Source organism: Mustela nivalis (assembly GCF_964662115.1).
Source record: "Mustela nivalis genome assembly, chromosome: 18".
Taxonomy (NCBI): Eukaryota; Metazoa; Chordata; class Mammalia; order Carnivora; family Mustelidae; genus Mustela; species Mustela nivalis.
The window spans coordinates 12,701,636-12,724,924 of record NC_139037.1 but is presented as its reverse complement, the minus strand read 5'-3'; the positions used below and the strand labels follow the sequence as shown (position 1 = coordinate 12,724,924).

General features: G+C 47.7%; 1 protein-coding gene across 6 annotated transcripts in view; it reads left to right on the top strand.

The window, feature by feature from the left end:
• Positions 1–23,289, top strand: part of HYDIN (HYDIN axonemal central pair apparatus protein) — a 381,505-nt gene that overhangs the window by 339,536 nt on the left and 18,680 nt on the right. For all 6 annotated transcript variants that reach the window (XM_082712191.1, XM_082712193.1, XM_082712188.1 and 3 more), the window contains 14 exons: positions 326–486; positions 2,826–2,923; positions 3,727–3,934; positions 5,096–5,308; positions 5,780–5,918; positions 7,008–7,173; positions 10,502–10,649; positions 11,091–11,298; positions 11,824–12,045; positions 13,678–13,847; positions 15,932–16,130; positions 17,889–18,047; positions 19,802–20,079; positions 21,270–21,489. In XM_082712191.1, coding sequence (XP_082568317.1) covers positions 326–486; positions 2,826–2,923; positions 3,727–3,934; positions 5,096–5,308; positions 5,780–5,918; positions 7,008–7,173; positions 10,502–10,649; positions 11,091–11,298; positions 11,824–12,045; positions 13,678–13,847; positions 15,932–16,130; positions 17,889–18,047; positions 19,802–20,079; positions 21,270–21,489 — 2,589 coding nt within the window. The remainder of the gene's footprint in view (positions 1–325; positions 487–2,825; positions 2,924–3,726; positions 3,935–5,095; positions 5,309–5,779; positions 5,919–7,007; positions 7,174–10,501; positions 10,650–11,090; positions 11,299–11,823; positions 12,046–13,677; positions 13,848–15,931; positions 16,131–17,888; positions 18,048–19,801; positions 20,080–21,269; positions 21,490–23,289) is intronic.

Below are 23,289 nucleotides of genomic sequence, written 5' to 3'. Positions count from 1 at the left end.
TTAAGTCATTCCAAATAAATAAATTTTGGTCCTCTCTGTTTTCAATCTATTCTTGATTTCATTAATATCTCTGCCTATCTTTATGACTTCCTTTCTTCTGCCTTCTTCTGAGTCCATCTAACCAAAAAACCTCATGTCTTTGCAATCCTACTACTCCCAGTAATTTGTTTCCTTCCCCATTTAGGAGTCATTTAGGTTTGCCTGAATCATTTATTCTGGAACTTGAGTTTGTGTGTTGGTACTCATTTGCATGGGTAAAATATAGTACCATGCTTCCCCACAGCACTTTATTCCTGTGGGTTAACTGGTTCCATCTTTGTTACAGGTGATAGAGACAGACCCCGAGCCCGCCCACTCTGTTGTAGAAGAGAACTATCGAGAACTGCATCTTCAGATCAGTGCCAATGTGAATTTCGCTTCGTATGCATGCCACACAAGCAACGTGCACTTTAAAGAAACGCTGGTTTACCAGACCCGAGTGTTTGAGTGAGTCTCTGAGAGCCCCCACCTTCACAGGGACACTCTTTCATTCCATCATCTGCCCACTCCTTCACCACACATTCTTCAGCTTCTCTGACAGCACATACCAGGCAACAGAGCCGCTTCACACTCACCAGAGTAACTCTGCAGGTGCAGTGAAACCTTCAGACCCACAAAGCTATGGAAGTTCCCACTTGAAGTCAAGATATAGGCCAGGAAACACAGCCTGCCGGCGGCGGGGGCAGCATCCTGCCATCAGGTCCCCAGTAGGGACCATCCTGGCAGTAGCAGTCCACACCACCAACCAGGAACAGCTCTTTTCTCCCCAACTCCAGGTCACAGTTCAGACAATATCCACACTGATGCCAATGGGTCCATCTCAGCTTAGAAGCCCCACAACCTAGAGAAGGCAACACTCCTCATAACCATTGCATAGGTACAGCTTCTAGGATCCCCGTGGGGGACATGCCCAGTTACAAGAATCACTACACTAAGAAAACCCCAAAGCTATATCTTCCCTCCAGGGAATCATAATTCCCTCCAGACCAGATGCAATTTACCAATCAGGCATCATTTTTACTATAAACAGGGTTGCCTAATAATGCGACTGGTATTTCTCCTTTATCGTGTTTCCAGGGAAACAGAGCTAGAAATTTCACTTGTAGCCAGAATTGTCCTCAGAAGGAAAAAGAGTTATGTGAACTCACTCACGGGAATACAGGATGTCGTGGGCCCCCATCTTAAGGAGCTCATGGTGGGTGGGGGGAGGATGGGTGAAAATAGGTGAATTGATATTTGTGGTGTGGTGTTGTGTGTGTGCTGGAGAGTACCTAAAACAGCCTGAGATGTGGGGACAATCAGGGAGCAGAGAGCTCATCAGGGATGGCGCCCCAGACGAAGCGGTGCCCCGCTGAATTGCGGAAGATGAGCAGGAGGTCGCCAGGTGAAGAAGTAAGTGAGGAAGGAAAGGGCCTTCTAGACAGAGAGAACAGCACATATAAGGACAGACTATTCTTTAAGAATTAGAAGCACAAAAATGTGAACCACTGATCTGTTTCAACTTTGTAAAAATTAGTAATTAACTTCTTCCAGTCATTTTGCATTGGTTACCCTTTACATGTTCTCCCCAATTTTTATAGAAGCAAAAGGGATAAGGCAGGAGACAGGACCTCCTGCTGATACCTATTTCTCCTAAAGTAGGGGTTGGCAAATGACCCATGGACCAAATCCAGCCAGCTGCCTCTCATTGTAAATAAAGTTACTTCTGGCCAGGGCCATGCCCATCAGTTTATACCCATTGTCTGTGGCTGCTTCTGCACTGCAACAGCAAAGTGAGTAGTTGCTACAAAGACCTATGGTACACAAAGCCAGAAAAAAAAAAAAAGTGCTATCTTGCCCTTTGTTTAAAAAAAAAAAAAGCCAATCCCAATCTAAACCAAGAACTCTTTTTAATCAGAAGTATTCTGTACCACCAAGATCTCTCCACTTTATAAAATTTTCTTTGAGATAATGACCAGTGCTCATACTTGTACACAATAAACACAAACCCCTGAGGTCCAAGCACTTGATTTTGGGTGTACCTGCATGGTCTACCTGGATTGGAAAATGGAAACCTAATTCTTACACCCTAGCGCACCCCACTCGTAAACTCTCAACTCCTACCACTTCCCTAAAACTAGGATAGCACTGTGTTTCTTTCTCTAGGACAATCATTTTCTTGTGACAGACCTCATCCTTTGCTGGGATTGTGATCAGTTTAAATGTGATTCCAGAAAAAAGATTCTATCTCCTGTTCTTGTCTTAGATGCAGGGAAACTTGAGGCAAGAAAGGGCTCCACTAATTCAGAATTTGAGACAAGTCTCAGCCAGTGAAGGAATCTCAGGTAGGGGTAAAGAAGCCTCTGACCACAGGGACATTGTTTCCAGTGGGAGATGCTTCAGGAAGGGAGGGACTATGAAATTTGCACCTAAAGGAGATACTGTCATGGGAAACACATTTTGATTCCTCTCTCATGGAAATGTTTCAGGATTACAGCAATGTATGCAGAGAGCTCATTGCGTAGGGTACTTACTGGCGGTGTTCCAGATGATTTTCAGTACTAAACATTTGGATAGTTTTACTTTTAATAGCTATGTATATATTTTACATGTTTTAGAAGAAAATGTAACTAGCATAGCAAATGCATGATGCTGGATAAAATGCTTAAAACTTGCCTTTTGAAAAAATCTTTAAGAAACACAGTGATGACTTAAAGAAAGAAGTTAAGTAACAGTATAGATGATGGGTGGACAGAAAAAATCGCTGACAGCACATTTCTCAAATCTATTTTCTGATCTATCTGCAGGTTTGAACTGGTTAATTCAGGAAGTGTGCAGCTGGAATTCAACTGGGTCTCAGAAGAGACTACAAAGACTGTCAGTTTTGCAATGCCAGATAACCAAGGTAAACACAATGACAGGCAAAACCCAGGGCTTGAACTGAGTCCCCAGTTAATAGAAGAGCCTTGTTCATGGAGCAGTGAGCACTGCCCCTACAGCTCCCTGCCCCCCAGTAGCCAAGAAGCAGCAGAGAAAATGTCTCATGGTGTCTGCAGAACAAAAAGGGTCTGAGAAACTCAAGAGCTGACCTCTGTCCTCCTGGAACCTGAACCCTGGCCATCCACCAGGCCACCACCCTGACCACAGAGCCCTGGGAATCTTGTTTTTCAGGCCTTAGCCTCTTGGAAGATTACAGACCCTTGCTGCTGAAGCTATGAAAGGTTTCCCCAAGAAAGTACACACCCCTACCCAACTTGATACGTATAAAGTCCTCAGAAAAGGGCTCAACACTTGGTGGACAGATACTCATTACTGTTGTTGCTTGCAGTTTTGGAGATTCACAGACCTTTTGAATGGGCCCCCAGGTTGTGAACCCCTTTTTTTAAAACAATGATTCTCCAAAAATTAGGTTCACAGCCCATTATTCTTGAGGCAGAATACCTAGAGACATCTCTTTGACTCACCCCCTTGAGCCAAAAGGAAACAGCTTAGAAAGCTTGTAGAATTAATAGAAGTATTTTCAGGAGTCTCCTATGAGAGATGTAAGCCAATTTCTTACCCCCAGTGCCCAAGATTAAGTATACCTGCTAGAAGAGGTGAGCCCACAGACCCCACAGAGGCTCCCTCTGGACCTGTGAGTCGGCTGCCTTCTACCTGCTCTCCCACTGCAAACGCGGAACATCACTGGCTGTCTCTGTTTGCCCCCAGGTTCCTCTCAAAAAGACCAGCCTAGCCAGGGCACGCTGCACACGGTCAGCACCCTGGACAGCGCCACCGAGCACTGGAACGACGTTTCCCTCCCACCCTTCTCTGTGGAGCCCTCCTCAGGCACTGTGCCTGCAGGCAAGACTCAGAAGCTCAAAGTGAAATTCTCCCCGCTGGAGGTTGGAGACTTCGAGGGCCATCTTTTCTGCCAGTAAGGAGAAGTGCTCCCCAGAACAAAGTTTGGCATCTCCTGGCTTCTCTTTTGTCCCACCACTACCACTATTCTTTCCAGCCTTGGGCCCCTCCACAGCATCCTAATGGTCATATTTCCTTTTTTGGAAGATTCAAAGGGGCCAGGCCTTGGAATATACAGAGAATTGGGTCTTTTGTATCACTCATCAACACTCTCTAGACTCTTTCTCCTGTCCCCTGCCAGCCACATCCAGGATTACACTGAGCAACAGAATGGTTGATGGATGGGTTCCAGTCCTTGGGCACGCACGAACTTAGGAAAACCTTCTTGTATATTTTCTGAGACTTGGTTTCCTCATGTAGAAAGCAAACAGCAATACCCACCTTGTACTATCGCCATGAACCTTAAATAAGTCAGTTCAAGTGAAGACTTAGCAGAGAACTTGGCACACAATCATCCCATACACATACCTGGTGGTGGTGGAGGTGTGGACCTGACACATGTCGGTAAGGAATAGAAGGGTCCACACCCAGTTCCAGAAAAGCCAATCTATAACTTCTAGCACTGAAAGCTCCTGATAGGCTAACCACTCCCAGGAAAGCTCCATGCAGAACACCCACCTTACAGAGGACTATATGAACCCCAGCATGGGGTAGACAGACCTACGTGGGCCATGAGCGCCTTGTGGAGCCTCACAATCCACCACAGGGGCCCTCCCCCCACATCTTGGCTGCCTGAACTTGGTGTTGGGACTAAGTCTGATCACATCCACCTCACCTTCTCCAAGGCACTCGGGATACTCTTCTAGGATTTTTCTGTCCATGTTCATACCCCAGTAGGTGCCTATGAGAGGACCCAGAGGGTAAGACACTACTCGGTTTACAGCAGGGAGATTTTGTCACCACTATTAGAGAGATGACCTGAGACTGTACTTTGATGCAGAAAAGGAGCCAGAATTCAGCCCCTCCTCCTCAGCGCATTCACACGTCCATCCACTCAACAGTTAATGAGTCAGCACCTACCACGTATAACGCACTGTTCAGGGACTGAGATTGTGTCATAGACCAGGACAGTCTCTGCTTTCTTGGAGCTCACATTCTGGTGGACATAATAATTCATTTCCAACTCTGAAAGCAACAGCTGATTTAAAAACAAGTAAGAATAACTTTATCCTCTCAGGATTCCCAACTTGCCGCCCGGGGAGCAAGGTCCAGTCCTAACAACAAAAGGGCGGAGCATCTTGCCCTTCTGCCACTTTGACCTGAAACACTCGGACTACATCAGCGGTCATCGGCGCAACCCAGACCTCCGAGGGCCTGGTGGTGGGGCTCTGGACCCCAACACCCGGGTGATTGAGTTCACCTGTGTGGGCATAGGAGGGAAGAGTCTTCGGTGAGTTGCTTAGGTTTGCATCAGTCAAGTTCCTATCACTGTCCTTCTAAAGAATGGGGAGGAAGAATTCAGGGAAGTCAGGGAGACTAAATCCTAAAAGCAGGCTTGAACTACTGGGGTTGGACTTCAGAAAACTGCTCTAGTAAGGAAGCTGGATTTGGTCTCCTTAGTATCAACACTGGGGAAAGTTTGGAAGACATAAACACAGAATCCCTGACCACCCCCTTAACCACAGAGGATCAGCGTGACAGAAGCACCCTGGGCGTCATTTTTACTCCAAAGTCCAGTTTGCTAGCCATAGTCTGGAGCTCCAGCTGAGATGCAGTTTTCATTTCTATGTTAATGAAGTGCCCAGATATGTTCTACTTCCCAGATAGGGAGGCCTGTGCTAGAGAAGATCGTGAGAAAGTTTGTCTTATTCCTCAACTCCCCTGTGTCACTCTCTGTGATCAATTCTTCCTCCTCGGCCAGGACTTTTACAATCCTGAACCCCACTAACACCACCTACACCTTCTGCTGGATCTCCGAAGAAACTGAAAGTCTCCAGAACCCTCCAGCCTTCACATGCCTTACAGAGAAGGGCCTCATCCACCCAGAAAAGAAAGCTGAGGTGTGTATGTGAATGAAGACCATCTGATGAAAGACCTTTCTATCTCTCTCTCTCTCTCTCTCTCTCTCTCTCTGTCTGGATAGCACGTGCGCTGTAGACCATAGGTAGAGTGAGGGAGCACAGCCTGAGGGTGCATGAATCAATAAGCATTTCTTGAGTGGCATAGACAGGAGGCCGTCCTCATGAACAAGACATACCTGCACTCCCTTGGTTGGCCATGGAGAAATGGAGAGTTCTAGCATTTTCAGTTTTTAAAACTGAAACTAGTAAAGCAGAGAAGGGGATCTGGGCACTGTGGCTGGAGACTCTAGGACCCATAGAGAAACAAGAAGGCTTGTTTTTTCCCCCAAGGGACTGACAGTGGTAAAAGTATACAGGTGTGTTTTTACTTGGTCAGGCCAAAGGGCAAAACAGAAAAGTGAGTCCTGTCCCACAGCTCAGTCCTCATGTTCACGCAGTGGTGTGGGGACTGGAGTGTGGGGTCAGACCTCGGGAAGCATGAATTCATTGGCCAAAACAGAATGACAGACCCCATATCCTATAAATTCCACAGAGGATCTCAGGCAGAAATAGATCCATGAAACAGAAATGATGAATTCAAATGCCTTCGGGCAGGTCCCACAAATGAATGGAGCAGGCCCAGGGGACGATGACAAGGAATGCTGAGCCCACCCCTGGCTGGCTGCTGTGCTTCTCTGTCAGGTGACCACAAACAGACAAGTGGCCCAGGGCTGCCGATTTTCCTGAACTTTTTGGGAAAAGCCAAAATTCCGTATTTCTCTCAGATTCTCTGTTTTTACATGCCAGACAAAAACATGGTACGAAATATGGTGGTCCAGCCACCAGAGGCTGTGGAGGCTGTGGGGAGGGGGTTGACCCCCTCAGAAGGACCTGTGGGCAGGGTCCAAACAGACATTGATATTTCTGGAAGAGCCACACTTACATGCCTTCACAGAGATAGCAGAACGGGGGGGGGGGTGACCTGATAATGTCAGCCATCATAACCCCAGCACCAGGAAGCCTCCAAGGGCATGTGGAACAAGCAAACAGAAACACCTTTTACTCCTCTGTTCCCAACTGCCTTCTTAGATTACCTTCCAGTTCACACCTTCCCATCTGGACATCACAGAAGCCTTCTGGACTTTCTCAATCCCCGAACACAACATCACCGTCCCTTTCCTACTGGTGGGCAAAGCCACCGATCCTCTCATCAATCTGGACAAGTCACACCTCAACTTCAGTTGTCTCCTCATTGGTAAGCCTTTCCTGTTGGTTTATGTGTGAGTTGGTGGGACCTGTGAGGGCTGACCCAGCAATGAGTGCCAGGAGCCGACTGGGGTGGCAAACTTGTCCTGGTGCCCATCAGATGTTCTCTGTCACTGTTCACAAAGCCAAGAAATATTTATTTCTCCATCCAACTTCCACCAGGTATCTTCTAAATCCACACGCTAATAGCCTATGAGAATTCAGGAGCCTTGCTGCGGATGCTGCTTGTTAGGTTCCTTGAAGGCCTGGACTGACTGTGTCCATTTCCCGAGCCCCGTGTCATCCCGGTCTTACTGGCACGTGCCTCCGGAGGACGTCCTGTACTTGTTCGCCTCTCAGTCTGCGCCGCAGCGATCACATTTCTCTGCCATCCTTTCATGCATTTATTCAGCTCAACAAATATTACCGAGCCCTTGTATGACCCAGGCACGGCTCTGTGAGCTGAGAATGCCGTGGCTACAGCCAAAGTCCCCACCCTCCCGGCGGTTATAGTCTAGTAATAGAAAGCAGAGCAGCAAGGGATGCCTGCGGGGCTCAGTCAGTTAAGCACCTGCCTTCGGCTCAGGTCATGATCTCAGGTCCTGAGATCGAGTCCCGCGTTGGGCTTCTTGCTCAGTGAGGAGCCTGCTTCTCCCTCTGCGTGCCTCTCCCCCTGCTTGTGTGCTCTTTCTCACTCTCTTTCTCCCCCCCCCCCTCTGGTTCTCTCTGACAAATAAATAAATAACATCTTAAAAAAAAAATAAAGAAAAGAAAGCAGACTACTAAAAAAGAAAAAAGAATAATATATAGCATGTCAGAAGTTAATCACCTATTCCAGTAGGTGGTGGGAAAGTGACATTTGATCAGAGACCTGAAGGAAATAAAGGAAGTGATCACCAGGTCCCTTATCACATGGATGCAGTGTGTGTGTGTGTGTGTGTGTGTGTGTGTGTGTGTGTGTGTGTGTCTATAAAATACAACTAAAGGAGAGGATTTTTAGTAACTCATTAGATTTTTATATTTAGAAAAATAATATACTTCATAATAAGACAATAAGTCTATTATATAAGGAAAATTTATTTTATCTCCATCTATCCTTTCCATCAAAGGAAGCCCATGTTAACAGCTTATTCTGTAATATTTCCATACATTTCTTATACTGATACATAGAAGTATGTGGGAGGAGACTGTGATGTTCCAGAAGGTTTCGAACAAATAAATGGGCAGTAGAGCATAAGAATAATTACAGTCCTCTTTTTTAAAAAAGATTTTATTTATTTATTTGACAGACAGAGATCACAAGTAGGCAGAGAAGCAGGCAGAGAGAGAGGAGGAAGCAGGCTCCCCGCGGAATAGAGAGCCTGATGCGGGGCTCGATCCCCAAACCCCGGGATCATGACCTGAGACAGAGGCTTTAACCCGCTGAGCCACCCAGGCGCCCCAATAACAGTACTCTTGACTATAGAGAACAGATGGATGGCTCCCAGAGGGGAGGGGTAGAGGGATGGTGAAGAAACAGGTGATGGGGACCCCACCAGGTGGGGTATGGAAGTGGTGAATCACTATATGACACACCTGAGTCTGGCAGAACACTGTTAACTAACTGGAATTAAAATTAAATTAAATAAATAGAAACAGCAACAGCAAGGCGAACAGAATTTAATCTGGGAATGCAAAGGTGGTGCATTTCAATATAATGAATATATCAACAGATTAAAGAACAACCAGGTGATCATCTGAATATACACTAAAAAGTCATTGCATAAATTCTTAACAAAAATTCTAATTGTAAGATAGGAAGGAATAGAGGGGGAAACTTAAATAGAGAAGACTATCCAGGGGCACCTGGGTGGCTCAGTCAGTTAAACATCTGACTCTTGATTTCAGCTTAGATCACAATCTCAGGGTCACGAGATGGGCTTTGGGCTGAGAGTGGAGCCTGCTTGGGATTCTCTCTCTCCCTCTGCCCCTCCCCCCACCCCTGCACACACATTCGCTCACACTCACCCTCCCTCCCTCTCTCCCTCTTCCTCAAAAAAAGAAGACTAACCAAAATCAAGAGGCAGATATTATACTGTGATTAAACACTGGAACCACTTCAGTTAAAAATCAGGAATTAGGCAAGGATGCTCATTATCATCATTATTATTGAATATTCTCTTTGTGATTTTAGTTAGCAAATACAATAAAACGGGAAAATTCAAGAATTGGCATAAACATTAAGGAAAAAGAGACAAAACTATCTCATTTGCTGTTGCCGGTGACTTCTTACATAGAAAACCTCCAGAGGCTCTAGAGAAAAGCAAAACAAACCACTAGAATCAACAAGATAATTTAGTAAGTGGCTGGATGCAAGACAATTATGTAAAAATCAATATTTTCTCTTTCTTTTAGCAATAAGCACCCAGAAACAGAAAAAAAATCCATTCAATATTGACAAAACCTATATAATATCTAAGGATAAGTGTAAATGAAAAGCATAGGACTTATATGAAGAAAACTATAAAATCTTATTAAAATGCCCTCAAACAAGATGTGAACATTTACTAATTCTCTCAAGATTAAATACAAATTTAATCAAGTTCCAATTAGAATTCCAACTGGTGTTGCCAGATAAAATACAGGATGCTTAGTCACATTTGAATTTCAGATAACAGTGAGTAATTTTTTAGTGTAAGTATGTCAATACAAGTATGTGTCATACAATATTTGGGACATACTTATACTAAAAAAATATTTCCTAAATCTGGCAGCCTTAATCCCAAAAGGATTAAGGGCAGAAGGAGAATTAGATAAAATGATTCTAAAGTATATGTAAAAAAAACAAATGCTTTATAATAGTCAAGGAAAGTAAGAAAAAGCAAAATAGTTACAGAAGATGTATTCAGGCCCTGCAGGACTCTCACAACATACCTGAGCTCTGATTCAAAAGAGTGTAATGCAGAGACTATCTACAAATAAATGGGCCTTCCAGGGAGGGTGAAGCCCTCATTACCAAAAGCAGGAAGGCATTAGTTCCAAAGGAACAAAGAGAGAAAATGACGTCATCAGAATCACCTCGGGTGCGACCAAGGCAGAGGGGCCACCCAGCAGGAGCAGGAAATTGATGGAATAAAGTTCTAGAAGGAGAGAGGTGAATCTCACCAGGGGAAACAGGTCCCTTGTAGAGCAGAAGGAAGCAAGGAAGGTAGTCAAAGACTGAGGAGCTTGGGAGAAGAGAGAAAAAAAGTTGAAAAGTTTTTTCTGTGAAGGCTTCCTCTTGCTTGAGGAGCAGTATCTGCTGAATGCTTCAGGAGCAGGCGTGAGGCCTTCACTCAGGGCTGGTGTTTCTCCCACAGGCAGAGAAGCCAGGGAGACCGTGCACATCATCAACAAGGAGGAGCAGGGCTTCTCTTTTGCCTTCCAGGACAACTCCCGGTACTCCGAAGGCTTCAGCAACAGCCTGGTCATATGTCCCATGGAAGGTTGGATCCCACCACTGTCCAGGTAAAGAAAAAGTTCCCCCACAACTGCACACCCCCACTATAGCAAGGGTTCTAGACCTGCTAGCCAGGAGAATCCATTTCCCCCAGAGCGCCCTGTATCACATCTCTCCCAACTCTAAAATTTATATGAACAACCCCACCCCTGTCCTCCTTATTTTCCATTGTTCATTTTCCTGATGAATTGTAGAGCACTGAGAACTTTAAGGCCTTCTTCTCAATATTTTTCTCTCATGTTTATATTCTTTTCCTTTCTTTTTGTTATATTTGTGAATTCATAAAGCACTGTTCAGCCACGACTGGCAAATCTTCAAAACCCATCGTAATTTGGAATGACGGTGCCTTTTCCTCATAGAGCAAGTGCTAACGCATCAGGCTCATATTCTTTAGCAGGTTATACCAGGCTGGCCTTGGCAGCTAATCTGCTGTCTTCTTCCCCAACCAGGTTCCCGGTTGATATTTTCTTCACACCAAAGCAGGAGGGAGATGTGAACTTTAATTTGATCTGCAATGTGAAAAAGAAAGCTCACCCTCTGACTTTAAATGTCAAGGCTGAGGGATACACTATGAATGCGGAGGTCAGGTGCAAGGACAGGACTGGCTTGATCACTCTCCTGACTCCCAAAGAGACGAACATTATCAACTTCTATGAGGTAAGAGCGTGAGAGAGCCTCGATTATTCTCTCTCACCTCTCCCTCTCTCTCTTTCTCTGGTTCCACCCTGGCTGGGAAAGGAAGTGCAAGGGAATGTTAGCCGTAGCTCTCTGTTTCATATGTCAGGGAGACCAGAAGAACAGCACATGCCAGAAGTATCTCCACCCTCAGAAAGCATATAGTTTTGATGTGAAACTTATTTTATCTTCCAGGGGGTGGAGAGATGGTAGGGCAGGGAATAATACTTGATTTCAACATACAGGAAGGATGTTTGTCCACCAAGCATTGTCTAAAAATTAAATTGCCTTCTTACACTTCAGGTATGAGCACCCCCCCCCATCATTTAGTAGCTCTCGGTGGAATATCTGACTACATTAAGCCCATGATACTCAGCTCACTAACATCATCTGTCATCCCTACCTCCCAAATGATACTTTTCCCCAACATCTTACATATCCTAACCCCAGAGAAGGGAGCCATGATTTGCATTCCATCAACATACTACTCTGTTCTCTATCACTCAGGTAGAGTTGAACGAATGTGTTCAGTGTGAACTCAGCTTTATCAACACTGGAAAATTCAACTTCAGCTTCCAGGCAGAGCTATCTGGCCCCAGATCCCTATTGCAATACTTGGAATTTTCCCCCATCGATGGCATTGTGGATGCGGGCCAGACTGCACATGCCTCCGCGTCTTTCCAGCCATTTAAGAAGTGTGTCTTGAAAGGCCTGGAACTCAGAATCAAGGTGAGACCATTTACCATCGTCTGACCCTGAAAGCATTCCCAGCACTCTCTCTTGAGAGAGTAATTCTCCTGCATGTCCCTTGTCTTCTCCACCCTTCCAGAAGCTCCTGGAGAGTGGTCGTGTTGGAAACAGTCTCACAATCTCTAATATAAAGGGTTCATCCACAGTTGAGGTGCCCAGTGAATAAGTGTCCATTGCAAAGCAGTGGACCCTCCATGCACTGCAATCCTATGCAGCTATTAAAATGAATAAGGGATATGGGTGGCCAGTGCAGAGGAAGTAAGAGAGACAAAATATGTATAGCATTTTCCAAGATACGTCACTGAATGAAAAACCAAGGATTCATGATGCCCGCAGGAATGGCAGAGAAGGACCCCTGGAGAGCTGCTCCCCCGTGGTGATGAGAACACTGGCAAAAACTAGCAAAAGCAATTTTTTCAGAACTCTTGAAGTTAACCAAAGGCTAGCAAGAATCCTAGGATCATTTATTCAAGAAAAATGGCTTAATTGTGTGTATATGCCTCATTTTCTTTATTCACCTGTCAATGAACGTTCAGGTTGTTTGCACATCTTGACTACTATGACTAGTGCTATGCTGAATGTGAGAGTGTTAACACCTCTTCAAGATCCTGACTTCAATTCTTCTGGGTACTAAAGCCAAACAATGACACCACAAGAAAAAAAAACTATGGGCCAATATCCCTAATAAATATAGGTAGAACAATCCTCAACACAATACCAGTAAATCAAATCCAACAATACACTGAGAAGATCATTCACTACAACCAAGTGGGACTTACCTCTCAGATGCCAGGATGGTTCAATATACAAAGACCAGTTAATGTGATATCTGACATGAATGGAATAAGGGATAAAAAATCACATGATCATCTCAATAGAAGTGGCAAAAAGCATTTGACAAAATTCATGATAAAAATTCTCGACAAGGGGTGCCTGGGTGGCTCAGTGGGTTAAGCCGCTGCCTTCAGCTCAGGTCATGATCCCAGAGTTCTGGGATTGAGTCCCGCGTCGGGCTCTCTGCTCAGCGGGGAGCCTGCTTCCTCCCCTCTCTCTCTCTGCCTGCCTCTCTGCCTACATGTAATCTCTCTCTGTCAAATAAATAAATAAAATCTTAAAAAAAAAAAAAAGACCACCTCTGTATTCAAAATAGGACACCCTCTAGTCCTTTTCTGTTTATATCCAGACGACCAGAACTATGTCTGAGGACCACCCTTAGTGTCAAGGAAGGACAGAAACTCAAGTGTTTTCCCCCAGGCAGGCGCATTGGCAGCTAAGCAGGGTCCTGCCAATAGGGAACCCCGGGAAGCAGATGGGGGACAGTAACCCGCAGTGTCCACCCCCCCCCCCCCGCCTTCCGGCTGAATCCTCACTGCCAGAGCCAATGCGGGGTCTGATTGCAACTGTCTCACTTTGCTTTCCTCAAGTAAACAAACTTCTAACCTGTGAATCAGATTCTCTGCCCATGGAGTCCTAGCTCCTGAATTTATTGTTTATTTTATTTTATTATTATTTTTTTTAAATCACCAACTGCTTTCCTCCTTCACCCGGGGACTCGAGGAGCCCTTTGCTCACACTCACAATCCCGCTCTTCCTGCCATTGCCTCCCCACAGATCAGCCACGGCCCGACATACCTGTGCAGCCTCTCAGGCTGCGCTGTGAGCCCCGCTGTTCATTTCTCCTTCACCAGCTACAACTTTGGGACCTGCTTCATCTACCAAGCTGGGATGCCCCCATACAAACAAATCCTGGTTGTCACCAACAAGGAAGAAACGTCTATGAGGTAAGCGGTCTTCCTGGAGCTTCCAGATGAGTCTGTAGCTCCTCATGGGTCATACAGGTGAAGTGCTGTCAAAACAGAAAAAGATTTCGGGAAAGAGTCAAACACAGCTGGGCATGAATCCCGAGTCTCCTTTCCCCACCACTACTACTTGGGTAGCCATGAGCTGCTCTGCTGAAAATCTTGAAATGAGGAGGGCAGTGCCTGATGAGAGGTTCAGCGGCTTCCGTGTATTTTCCCCACATAATAGATGTGGAAACCAAGGTTTGAAGAGTTAAAAAGTGAATTTCTCAGGCCATTACTTCATAATGAATAACAGATCTATACTGAGCTTAAGTCTTCTGATTAAACTCTAGCCTCTCTGCACCATCGCGGTGTGGAATGTTCCAGTACGGGTTTCTGGGCCTTATTCCAGACCTATCGAAAAAGGATTTCTAGAAACTAGCCCAGAGACCTGTGTTTCCTCAAGGCTTCCTAGGTTAGTACTATGCAGTAGAACTTTCCTGGACGCTGGGACTGTTACATGTCTGTGCTTCCAATATGGCAACCTCCACGACTGCATGTGGCTGCAGAGCACGTAAATTGTGCCTGGTGCAACTGAGGGACCAAATTTTTAGTTTGCTAAATTTTAATGCATTTGAATTTGAATTTGAATAGCCACAAAAGTCTAGTGGCTACCAGCCACTAGAGAGCCACTAGGTAGATAGCATAGGCCCAAGTTTGAGCCCCAGCTCTTCCCTAGCTGTGCGACCTTGGGCACATGTTCTCACCTCTCCTCGCCTGAGATGGTGGATAATAATAGAGCCTCTCCTATGGGGCTCTCAGGAGGATTGAATTAGCCCCCAGAGAGAGCCCCTAAGAGCAGTGCGTGGAACATAGGCGATGCTCCGTTATGGTTGTCTGCTGCTGCTGCTGCTGGGATGCTGATGGTTATCATCCTGAAGGGGACCTTACGAGAGTGTCATGTGATTGGAAATGCTCATTAAAACTCCTATCTACCTGCACTCTTTCCTGCATGATTTAATTCAATCGGAAAGGCATTCAGTTACGTGTATTGGCCTAGCAGGACTCCTTCTCTAAATACCTGGAAGACAGACAAGGAAGTACTGAAATGGGGAGGTCTCGTGCTTTCCTACCCACAAGTGGACGTAGAGGGGACATGGTCTTCGAAGACGCCACGTAATTGGGCAATTAGTGATAATGAGAACAGATCGCCTTTGTGGAGTGTTTCCTCCGTGCCCTGCTTAGTGACTGACTCAGTCACTCTATTCCATTTAATGCCCCCAACAGCCTTACGAGGTAGCTGTCACTGCCCCAGCTTTACAGATAAGGCAATAGAGGCTCAAAGGGCAAGTAACTTTTCTCAGGTCTCATGGCTGGTTAGTGGTTAAGAGCCCAGATCCAAACTCCTGTGTATCTGCCTCAGAACACACACTTCTCTCTTCTGTGCTTTGCCCCCCAGTTACTTAGGAAGCACTTCTCCTCCTCCTCCCCTTCCTCCTTCTCCATTTTTTCCTTACAGAGAGAGAGAGAGAGAGCACTCTCACAGGGTTGGGGTGGGGCGCGAGGGGCAGAAGGAGAGGGAGAGAGACTCTTGAGCAGGCTCCATGCCCAGCAGAGAACCTGATGCAGGGCTAGATCTCAAGACCCTGAGATCATGATCTGAGCTGAATGAAGTTAAGAGGCAGACACTTGACCTACTTAGCCACCCAGGCACCCCAGGAAGTACTTCCTTCCTTTGCATGGAACAAAGGGCCATGGCACTTTTGAGTTTGAGGCCCAGTTCTGCCAGGATCTCTGGGTGTGATTTGGGGTAAGTAACTTGATTATGCCAGGGAGCCATGGCCTGGACCACTGCTAAGGTCCCTTCCAACACTTAACTCCTCTGACTCCAGGGCAGAGGGCAGGAAATCCATCAGTACCCAGCTCAGAGAGATAAGGGGACAGAATCAGTCTTTCTGGGGGACTTAAACATGTGTTCTGACCTCCAGGAGCACAGGCTGGTCCTGGAGATCCTCTTCCTTTGTAGACAAAATGGAAATATGAGCACCCTCTAACTTCCACACCTTCCTCCTGATTTTCTGCAGCTTAGACTGTCTGTATACCAATACCACATACCTCGAGGTGAACTTCCGCGTCGATGTGATAAAGCCAGGAAAGACACTGGAGATTCCAATCACCTTTTATCCTCGAGAAAGTATCCAATACCGAGAACTCATCCCCTTTGAAATCAATGGGCTCTCACAGCAAATAATTGAAATCAAAGGGAAAGGCACCGAAATGAAGGTAAGAAACCTTGATGAGATCCTCGGGCTTGGCACCCTCCTTTTTGCCCTCCAGCCACCTGTGCCCCCCTGAGCCCACTCTTCCTCCCCCTCTCCACCTGTCTGGCCCCCAAGCTCCTCTGTCCGAGGCCAGCCAGTCCCACTGAAGTGTGAACTGTCCAATCTGACTCTTCCTCAAACCAAACTTCAGTGAATCATAGGCTACGAGGAGTCACGGGCACCAGAGAAACATTCTTTTTCTTGGAGAAGTTTGAGACGATCAGATGCAGAATCCCATGCACGTCCTTCTCCTCTTACATCAGGGTGTGTTTTGTTTTCAGGTTTAATAGGCTAGATTTGTTTTGGATAGCAATTTATTTTGGCTGTGTGTGCAGATGTGCATTTCAGTTGTGGAACATCTTTTCTCAATGCCACATTGAGTAATGTTCTCTGCCAGACACAGATCCCAGGATTATGTTCGATTGAGGACATGGCTTCTAAGTGGGCGCCCCTAATGAAAGTCCTGTGCTAATCCCTTTCTCCCCAGTGTCTGGTAAACCTTTAAGATGTCTGTTTGGTGAGCATATTTGCATTTTACTAGGACGTTCTGGAAGATGGAAGGCTTTCCCAGATGCTCAGAAATGCACGGGACATTTCTGCCACAGACAGAGAAGATGGCGGAGGGCTGGGAGGGAGGTGTCCCTGGCAGCTTTCCCATCAAGCTAGAGGAACCCCAGGACATGGCCTCCTGGTGTGTCTGCACCCAAGCTGGACGGGGCGGGGTGGGGGGAGTCCTCTTCTGCTCTCACCGCTCATTCAGTCACTCACTTACTCTGTACCCACGGTGTGTAGGTCCTTTGGGGGGAATCCCAAGGGGACCTCCAGGAGGACAGGCTGCTGCTAGGGACTCTCAGCTTTGGAGACCGAATGGAAATGGCTGGATATCAAGAAAGCTGAGGAGTAGGGGGTGTGCCCTTTAGGGACTGAGCAAATGACAGTGACCCGCGCAGGGTCTGCTGCAGAGTCCTGCGGGCCAGGCCCAGCCTGACCTTGGTCCATCCCGGCCAACACCAGGATCAGGGCCTTGTGAGGACTTGGAAGCGTGTCCACCGCCGCACGTCTGCAGCAGCCATTGTAGTCTGAACGCTGGGCTCCTGTCACTCCTCCAGGCTCTCCCTCCGGCCGCCTTCCAGCCTGTCTCCAGAGAGACGCAAGCCAGAGCACTCCCAAAACACGCGTCTGAGGGGGTCACCCCGTGTTGTCCTGGCTTCCCACTTCTCCCAGCACGAACCCACTCCCTGCCAGCCTGTCTTCTTAGGGCAGCCCTCGTTCCCAGCCACAGGCCTTGACTGAGCCACTCCTTTGACTCAGGGCCTTGCCACAGAGTGTCCCCCTGCCCCCAGGGTGCCCTCCAACCTCACACCCACCCTGACTCAAACTGTCTAGATCCTGCCCTTCCTTTAGCTCCCTGGTGCAGTGTAGACATGCCCTCTCAGGGACGCCTCCCCAGACCCCCCAGCCAGTTCAGCCTCTGAAGTGTGCTCTCAAGGTACCCCGAGCGTGGCCTCCACAACCCTTCACCCTGTTGTAATTGTGTAGTCGTGTAAGGAACCGCTTAGGGGTTCCTCTATGCCCATGAATGTCCACTCCCCGTATGAAGACGGCGGGACACGGCGGGAGATGAAGCACCCCCGCCTCACCAGAGCAGATGGGTCGCGCCGGTTACTCTTCTCCGTAACCGATGAACCCCTCCATCCCTGCTCTCTTTCCTGTTCCGCAGATTTCAGTGCTCGATCCAGCCAACAGGATTGTGAAGTTAGGAGCTGTCCTGCCGGGACAGGTAGTGAAGAAAACGGTTTCCATCATGAACAACAGCCACACCCAGCTCACATTCAGCCTGTCGGTCCTGTTCTCAGTTCCAGAACTCCAGGAACCCAAGGTTGGTGCTCAGGGCTCCCGGCGGGCCCCTCCCTCGTCCCGATGGTACGGATGACAGTGCTTGCCACGCTGACCACCCCCACTTCTCGCGCACCTGCAGTGTGCCCGGCCGTTCCAAGAGCTCCCCACGTGCCACCTCGGAGTGTCCTCCCAAAAGCAGTGTGGGGCCGGTGCTTTCTTTATTCTCACTTTACACAGAAGGACACCAAGGCTTAGAGAGGCTGCACACTTCAAAAGGGCAGCAAGTGAAAGAGAAAGGGACACGATTCAGTAGATCCGGATTCTCATGATCATATCTGTCCTATAAAAGTCACAAAGAAAACCATTTTCCCCATAATCTCACACCCAGAAACAATCGCTTGCCAATGACTGCCTTCTTGTCTTATGTCCACCGAGCGGAAAGACAGCGAGACCAAGCTCTGGTGTCTCTTCTCACAAGGGTTCTAGTCCAGTCATGAGGCTCCCACTCTCAAGACCTCATCTAAACCTCATTATTCCCTAGAGGCTGAACACCACTCACATATGAATTTGGGGGGGTCACCATTCAGGCCGTAGCAAGGTCATATAACATAGACAGGTCTGGTGGAGTTTCCAGTCTTCAGGGGTCAGGGACCCAGAAATAATACCCGAAAAGCATAGAAACTGCAGAGACCAGATGTGAGTTGGGAAAGGGCAGCTCAGAGGACAGCTGGGGCTGTTGGGAGGCCTCACGATAGAGGGAGGCCTGCGCCAAGCTAGGGTGAGAAGCGAATGCAGCAGACAGGTTGGGGAGAGGTGCGCTCGCAGGCAAAGCTCCGTGTGCTCCGGACACTCTGCTTCCGGACGTCCAGGTGGGAGGCGGTACAGCAGGAGACTGAACCGTCTGCGGGTGGCCAGGAAAATGGGCTGGGGAGCTAACCAGAGCAAGAGAGCCGGTGGGCATCTCACCCCGTGGCCATGCTACCATCCAGAGACAGGGTCGACTTGTTGCTTCCATTTCCTCATTCAGGGGCTGGGGCCCCTGACGTTTGGGCCAAGCCACTTTTGTCTCTTTCGGGGGTGAGTAACCTGTACTAGCTCGGTGGCCTTGGGCTTGGCCTTCAGTGTCACAGTGTTTGCAGAAATCGCAAAGATCACAGTCCCGGTGCAGTTTCTAGCCCATCTCACCCCAGCCACCGCGGTTCTCCGCTCTGCACCCCAGGGGAGCACATGCGCCAAAGGAGCCTCGGCTTCCTTAGAGCTGACTTTCATTCATTTCTGCCAAGACAGAGTGGGAAGGGGAGATGATAGGAATTGAAACAGCAGTTCCCAGACTCTAGAACACGTGGATCAGAGCACTTTTGATGATGTGAGTTCCAGGCTCTCCCAAAACTCAGTCAGCCTGGGGGAGAACCTGGGAATCTGCATCTGAAACAGCACACCAGGGAGTGTGGTGCAGGGAGCACAGGGAGTCCTCCCTGGAAAGACATCAGAGCATTGAGCGTTTTCCATGTCCTCTTATCGAACTCTTTCCTCCACTGGAGTAGGGGTCATGTGCTGCAAGGGGCTGGAAAGAGAATTAGCATTTGTGGAATGCCAATTACCATGCAGATGATCTGAATCTTCACATAAAATCACAGAAAGCTTAATAACTTGCCAAAGATGACCCAGCCAGCGGGAGGGAGCAGAATGGGCTCTGACCCCTGGGCTGTCGCAGCCCTAACAGCAAGACCCAGAAACGGATGCCCCGGACACCCCCTGCCCTCAGCGGCTGAGTCTCACTGTGCTTCTGTCCAGGTCCTCACCCTGATACCCTTCCACAACATCACTCTGAAGCACAAAGAGGTCTGTAAGCTGGAAGTCATCTTTGCCCCGAAGAAGCGCATCCCTCCCTTCTCCGAGGAGGTGTTAATGGAGTGTATGGGGCTCCTGCGTCCCCTCTTCCTACTGAACGGCTGCTGCCAGGCCCTGGAGATCTCCCTGGACCAGGAGCACCTCCCCTTCGGGCCAGTCGTGTATCAGACACAAGCCACACGTCGCATCCTCATGTTGAACACGGGTGACGTGGGCGCAAGGTAGGAGAGCGGCGTGCCCACCCCGAGGCCAGCACAGCCCTGTGACACTGGCTATGCCCTCAGTCTGGACAGGACATCTGTGTTCCAAGTCTGGCCGCTTGTTACTTCTTTCCCCTCCCTTTTGCATCCCTTCCCTTTGCTCAAGATGTGACAACAGTGGTCCCGCTCGGGTGACTGCTGCTGCCAGGAAGACGAAAATTAACATCATCGAGAACATCTGCTTGGTGACTGTTCTATGCCCCTCACGTAGCTCCTCTTGGCTAATCCCAAGCAGTTCCATCGCTGATCCATTTTACAGATGAAACAACTGATATTACTTTACCAGAATCATGCCTTTAGCGAGGACTCACACTGTGCAGGTGCAGTGCTGAACATTCTAGCAAATAAGCTCCCATTACTTATTCCAGACCCCTGTAAGGTCCTCTGCTGTCCCCATTCCACAGGCTCAAGGAGGTTAGGTGATTGACCTAAGGTCACTTATGCAAGAAATGAAAAAGAGGGGATTGGAACCCGAGGATATCTATGACCGTTGTCCTCTCCAGCGTCTTCCCCCTGGCTAGCAGGCGCCCATCCCAATCACTACTCAGGCTTGCCACCATACCCATGCAGGAGGCACTGCATACCTGCAGGGGGCGCCCTCGCCCAGACTTCAGTGAGAACAGCACCCTGAGGGCGTGGTGTGGTGCCCCCGCTCCCCAGTGCTGGAAGCACAGGCCTGTCCCCCCACCCTCTGTCTCTGGCCCCCAAGAGATGACTACACAGGGCCCTCAGGTCTCAGCCCCACCAAGAGCAGGTGCAGCGCTCACAGGAAGGCATCACCTCTGCCCTCCTGGAGCTGACCTGCGAGACAGTGCAGCGAGTACTGATAGCCACGGTCTCAGGGAGGGTTCAGTCCTAGCCCAATCCCTTCCTAGCCATGTGATCTTGGGCACACACGTGTTAGTGCGTTCATGCACATGTCCCCCCACGAGTCACTCGTGGGCCACAAGATAATATGCAACCCCTTCCCACCCTGCTCGGTCTGAGAAGCCGCTGAGCTGTCTTACCCAGGATTGACTCAGCTCTCATCCCCCAAGGGGGTAAACGTCCCAGCTAAAAGCCCAGGCAACGTCTCTTGATCTCAGCAGCATTGAAGACACCCCCAGGATACTAGTAAACTGTCTTTCTTGTCTCCTTTTGTCTTGGAAAAGGTTTAAGTGGGATGTCAAAAAATTTGAGCCTCATTTCTCCATCAGCCCAGAAGAAGGCTATATCACTGCAGGCATGGAGGTTTCTTTCGAAGTGACCTACCATCCCACTGAAGTGGGCAAGGAGAGTCTCTACAAAAACTTGCTCTGCTTCATCCAGGGAGGCAATCCCCTGAGCCTGACCCTCTCTGGAGTCTGTGTGGGACCTCCTGCAGTAAAAGAGGTCAGTAGATGCTGCTCACAGATGGGCCAGCAGCTGGAGGGGGCCCGGCAAGCTCCGCAATTAGAAACGAGTGACTCGTTCAAACAGTTCTCGGTGCCAACACCAGACATTCAGACCTGCTCCCTGGCCCCTGCCACAGGGCTTTTGCATATTCTGTTCCCACTGCTGCAATATTCATTTTCCCTCTTCATTTAGTTCATTCCTATTCACTCTTCAGCTCTCAGCTCAAGCATCACATTCTCAGGGAAGCTTGCACGGCTGTCTCTGGCTAGATCGACTTCTCTTACAAGCTCTGTAAGGAAAGGGTACACACCTTTCTCTCCTCTCTCATGAAAAAAAAAGGAGGAGAATGGGGCTTGGGTTAACCCTCTGCTAGCCATGTCCACAGAAACCGGAGAGTGGACTCTGTTCCACTTACGGTAAAAACCACTTATGCTAAAAATGACACCCAGTCTTCATCTCTGTAATACCATTATTTCAAGAGTGTTATGTAAATGGAATCATACAGGGGCGCCTGGGTGGCTCAGTTGGTTAAGCATCTGCCTTCGGCTCAGATCATGATCCCAGGGTCCTGGGATAGAGCCCCATGTTGGGCTCCCTGCTCAGCAGGAAGCCTGCTTCTCTCTCTCTCCCACTCCCCCTGCTTGTATTCCCTCTCTCGCTGTGTCTCTCTCTTTCAAACAAATAAATAAAATCTTTAAAAATAAATAAATAAATAAATAAATAAATAAATGGAATCATACAGTATGCTATGAACATGTCCTTACAAGTCTTGGCAAGAACATATGCTTTCATTTTCTTGGGTAAATATCTAGGAGTGAAATGGCTGGGTCATAGAGCAGGCATATATTTACTTTTTTTTTTTCATTTTTTTTTAATTTATTTATTTTCAGCATAACAGTATCATTATTTTTTCACCACACCCAGTGCTCCATGCAATCCATGCCCTCTATAATACCCACCACCTGGTACCCCGACCTCCTACCCCCCCGCTGCTTCAAACCCCTCAGATTGTTTTTCAGAGTCCATAGTCTCTCATGATTCACCTCCCCTTCCAATTTACCCCAACTCCCTTCTCTCTAACTCCCCATGTCCTCCATGCTTTTTGTTATGATACACAAATAAGTGAAACCATACTGTTTCCCAACGTGGTTGTGTCATTTTACATTTCTACCAGCAATGGCTGACATTTCTACTTATGTTACATCTTGCCAACACTTGGTATAGTCGGTTGTTTTAATTTTAGTCATTCTAATAAATATGTGGTGGTGTCTCCTTGTGTTTCTTAATTTGTAGTTCCCTGATGACACATGATGCTGAGCATCTTTGTGGGCATTTATTTGCCTCCATATATCATCTCTGTTGAAGTATCTGTTCAAATTTTCCATCTCTTTAACTAGATTGTTGGTTTTCTTCTTATTGAGTTTTGAGAGTTCTTCATATATGCAGGACACAGATTTTACAATTAGATCTTCAATCTGTTTTGAGTTTTTGTATGTAGTGCAAGATATGGATCAAAATTCATCTCCTTGTATGTTTTGGGATATGGACATGGTTGAAAAGTGCACCCTTTCTCCATTTGAAATACCTTTGCACTTTTTTCAGAAACCATTTGACCGTACAGGGGCGGGTCTATTGCTGAATTCTGTTCCTGTCTCCTAATCTATTGACTCTCCTTACCACCACTGCCACAGTGTCCCCATGGCTACATTCGGTGGTCAGTTCTCAACTGTTGACCTGTTGATAGCATTGAACCTTGAACAAGTCCCTTGAAGGAGGATCCTTCCAACACTTCCCTCA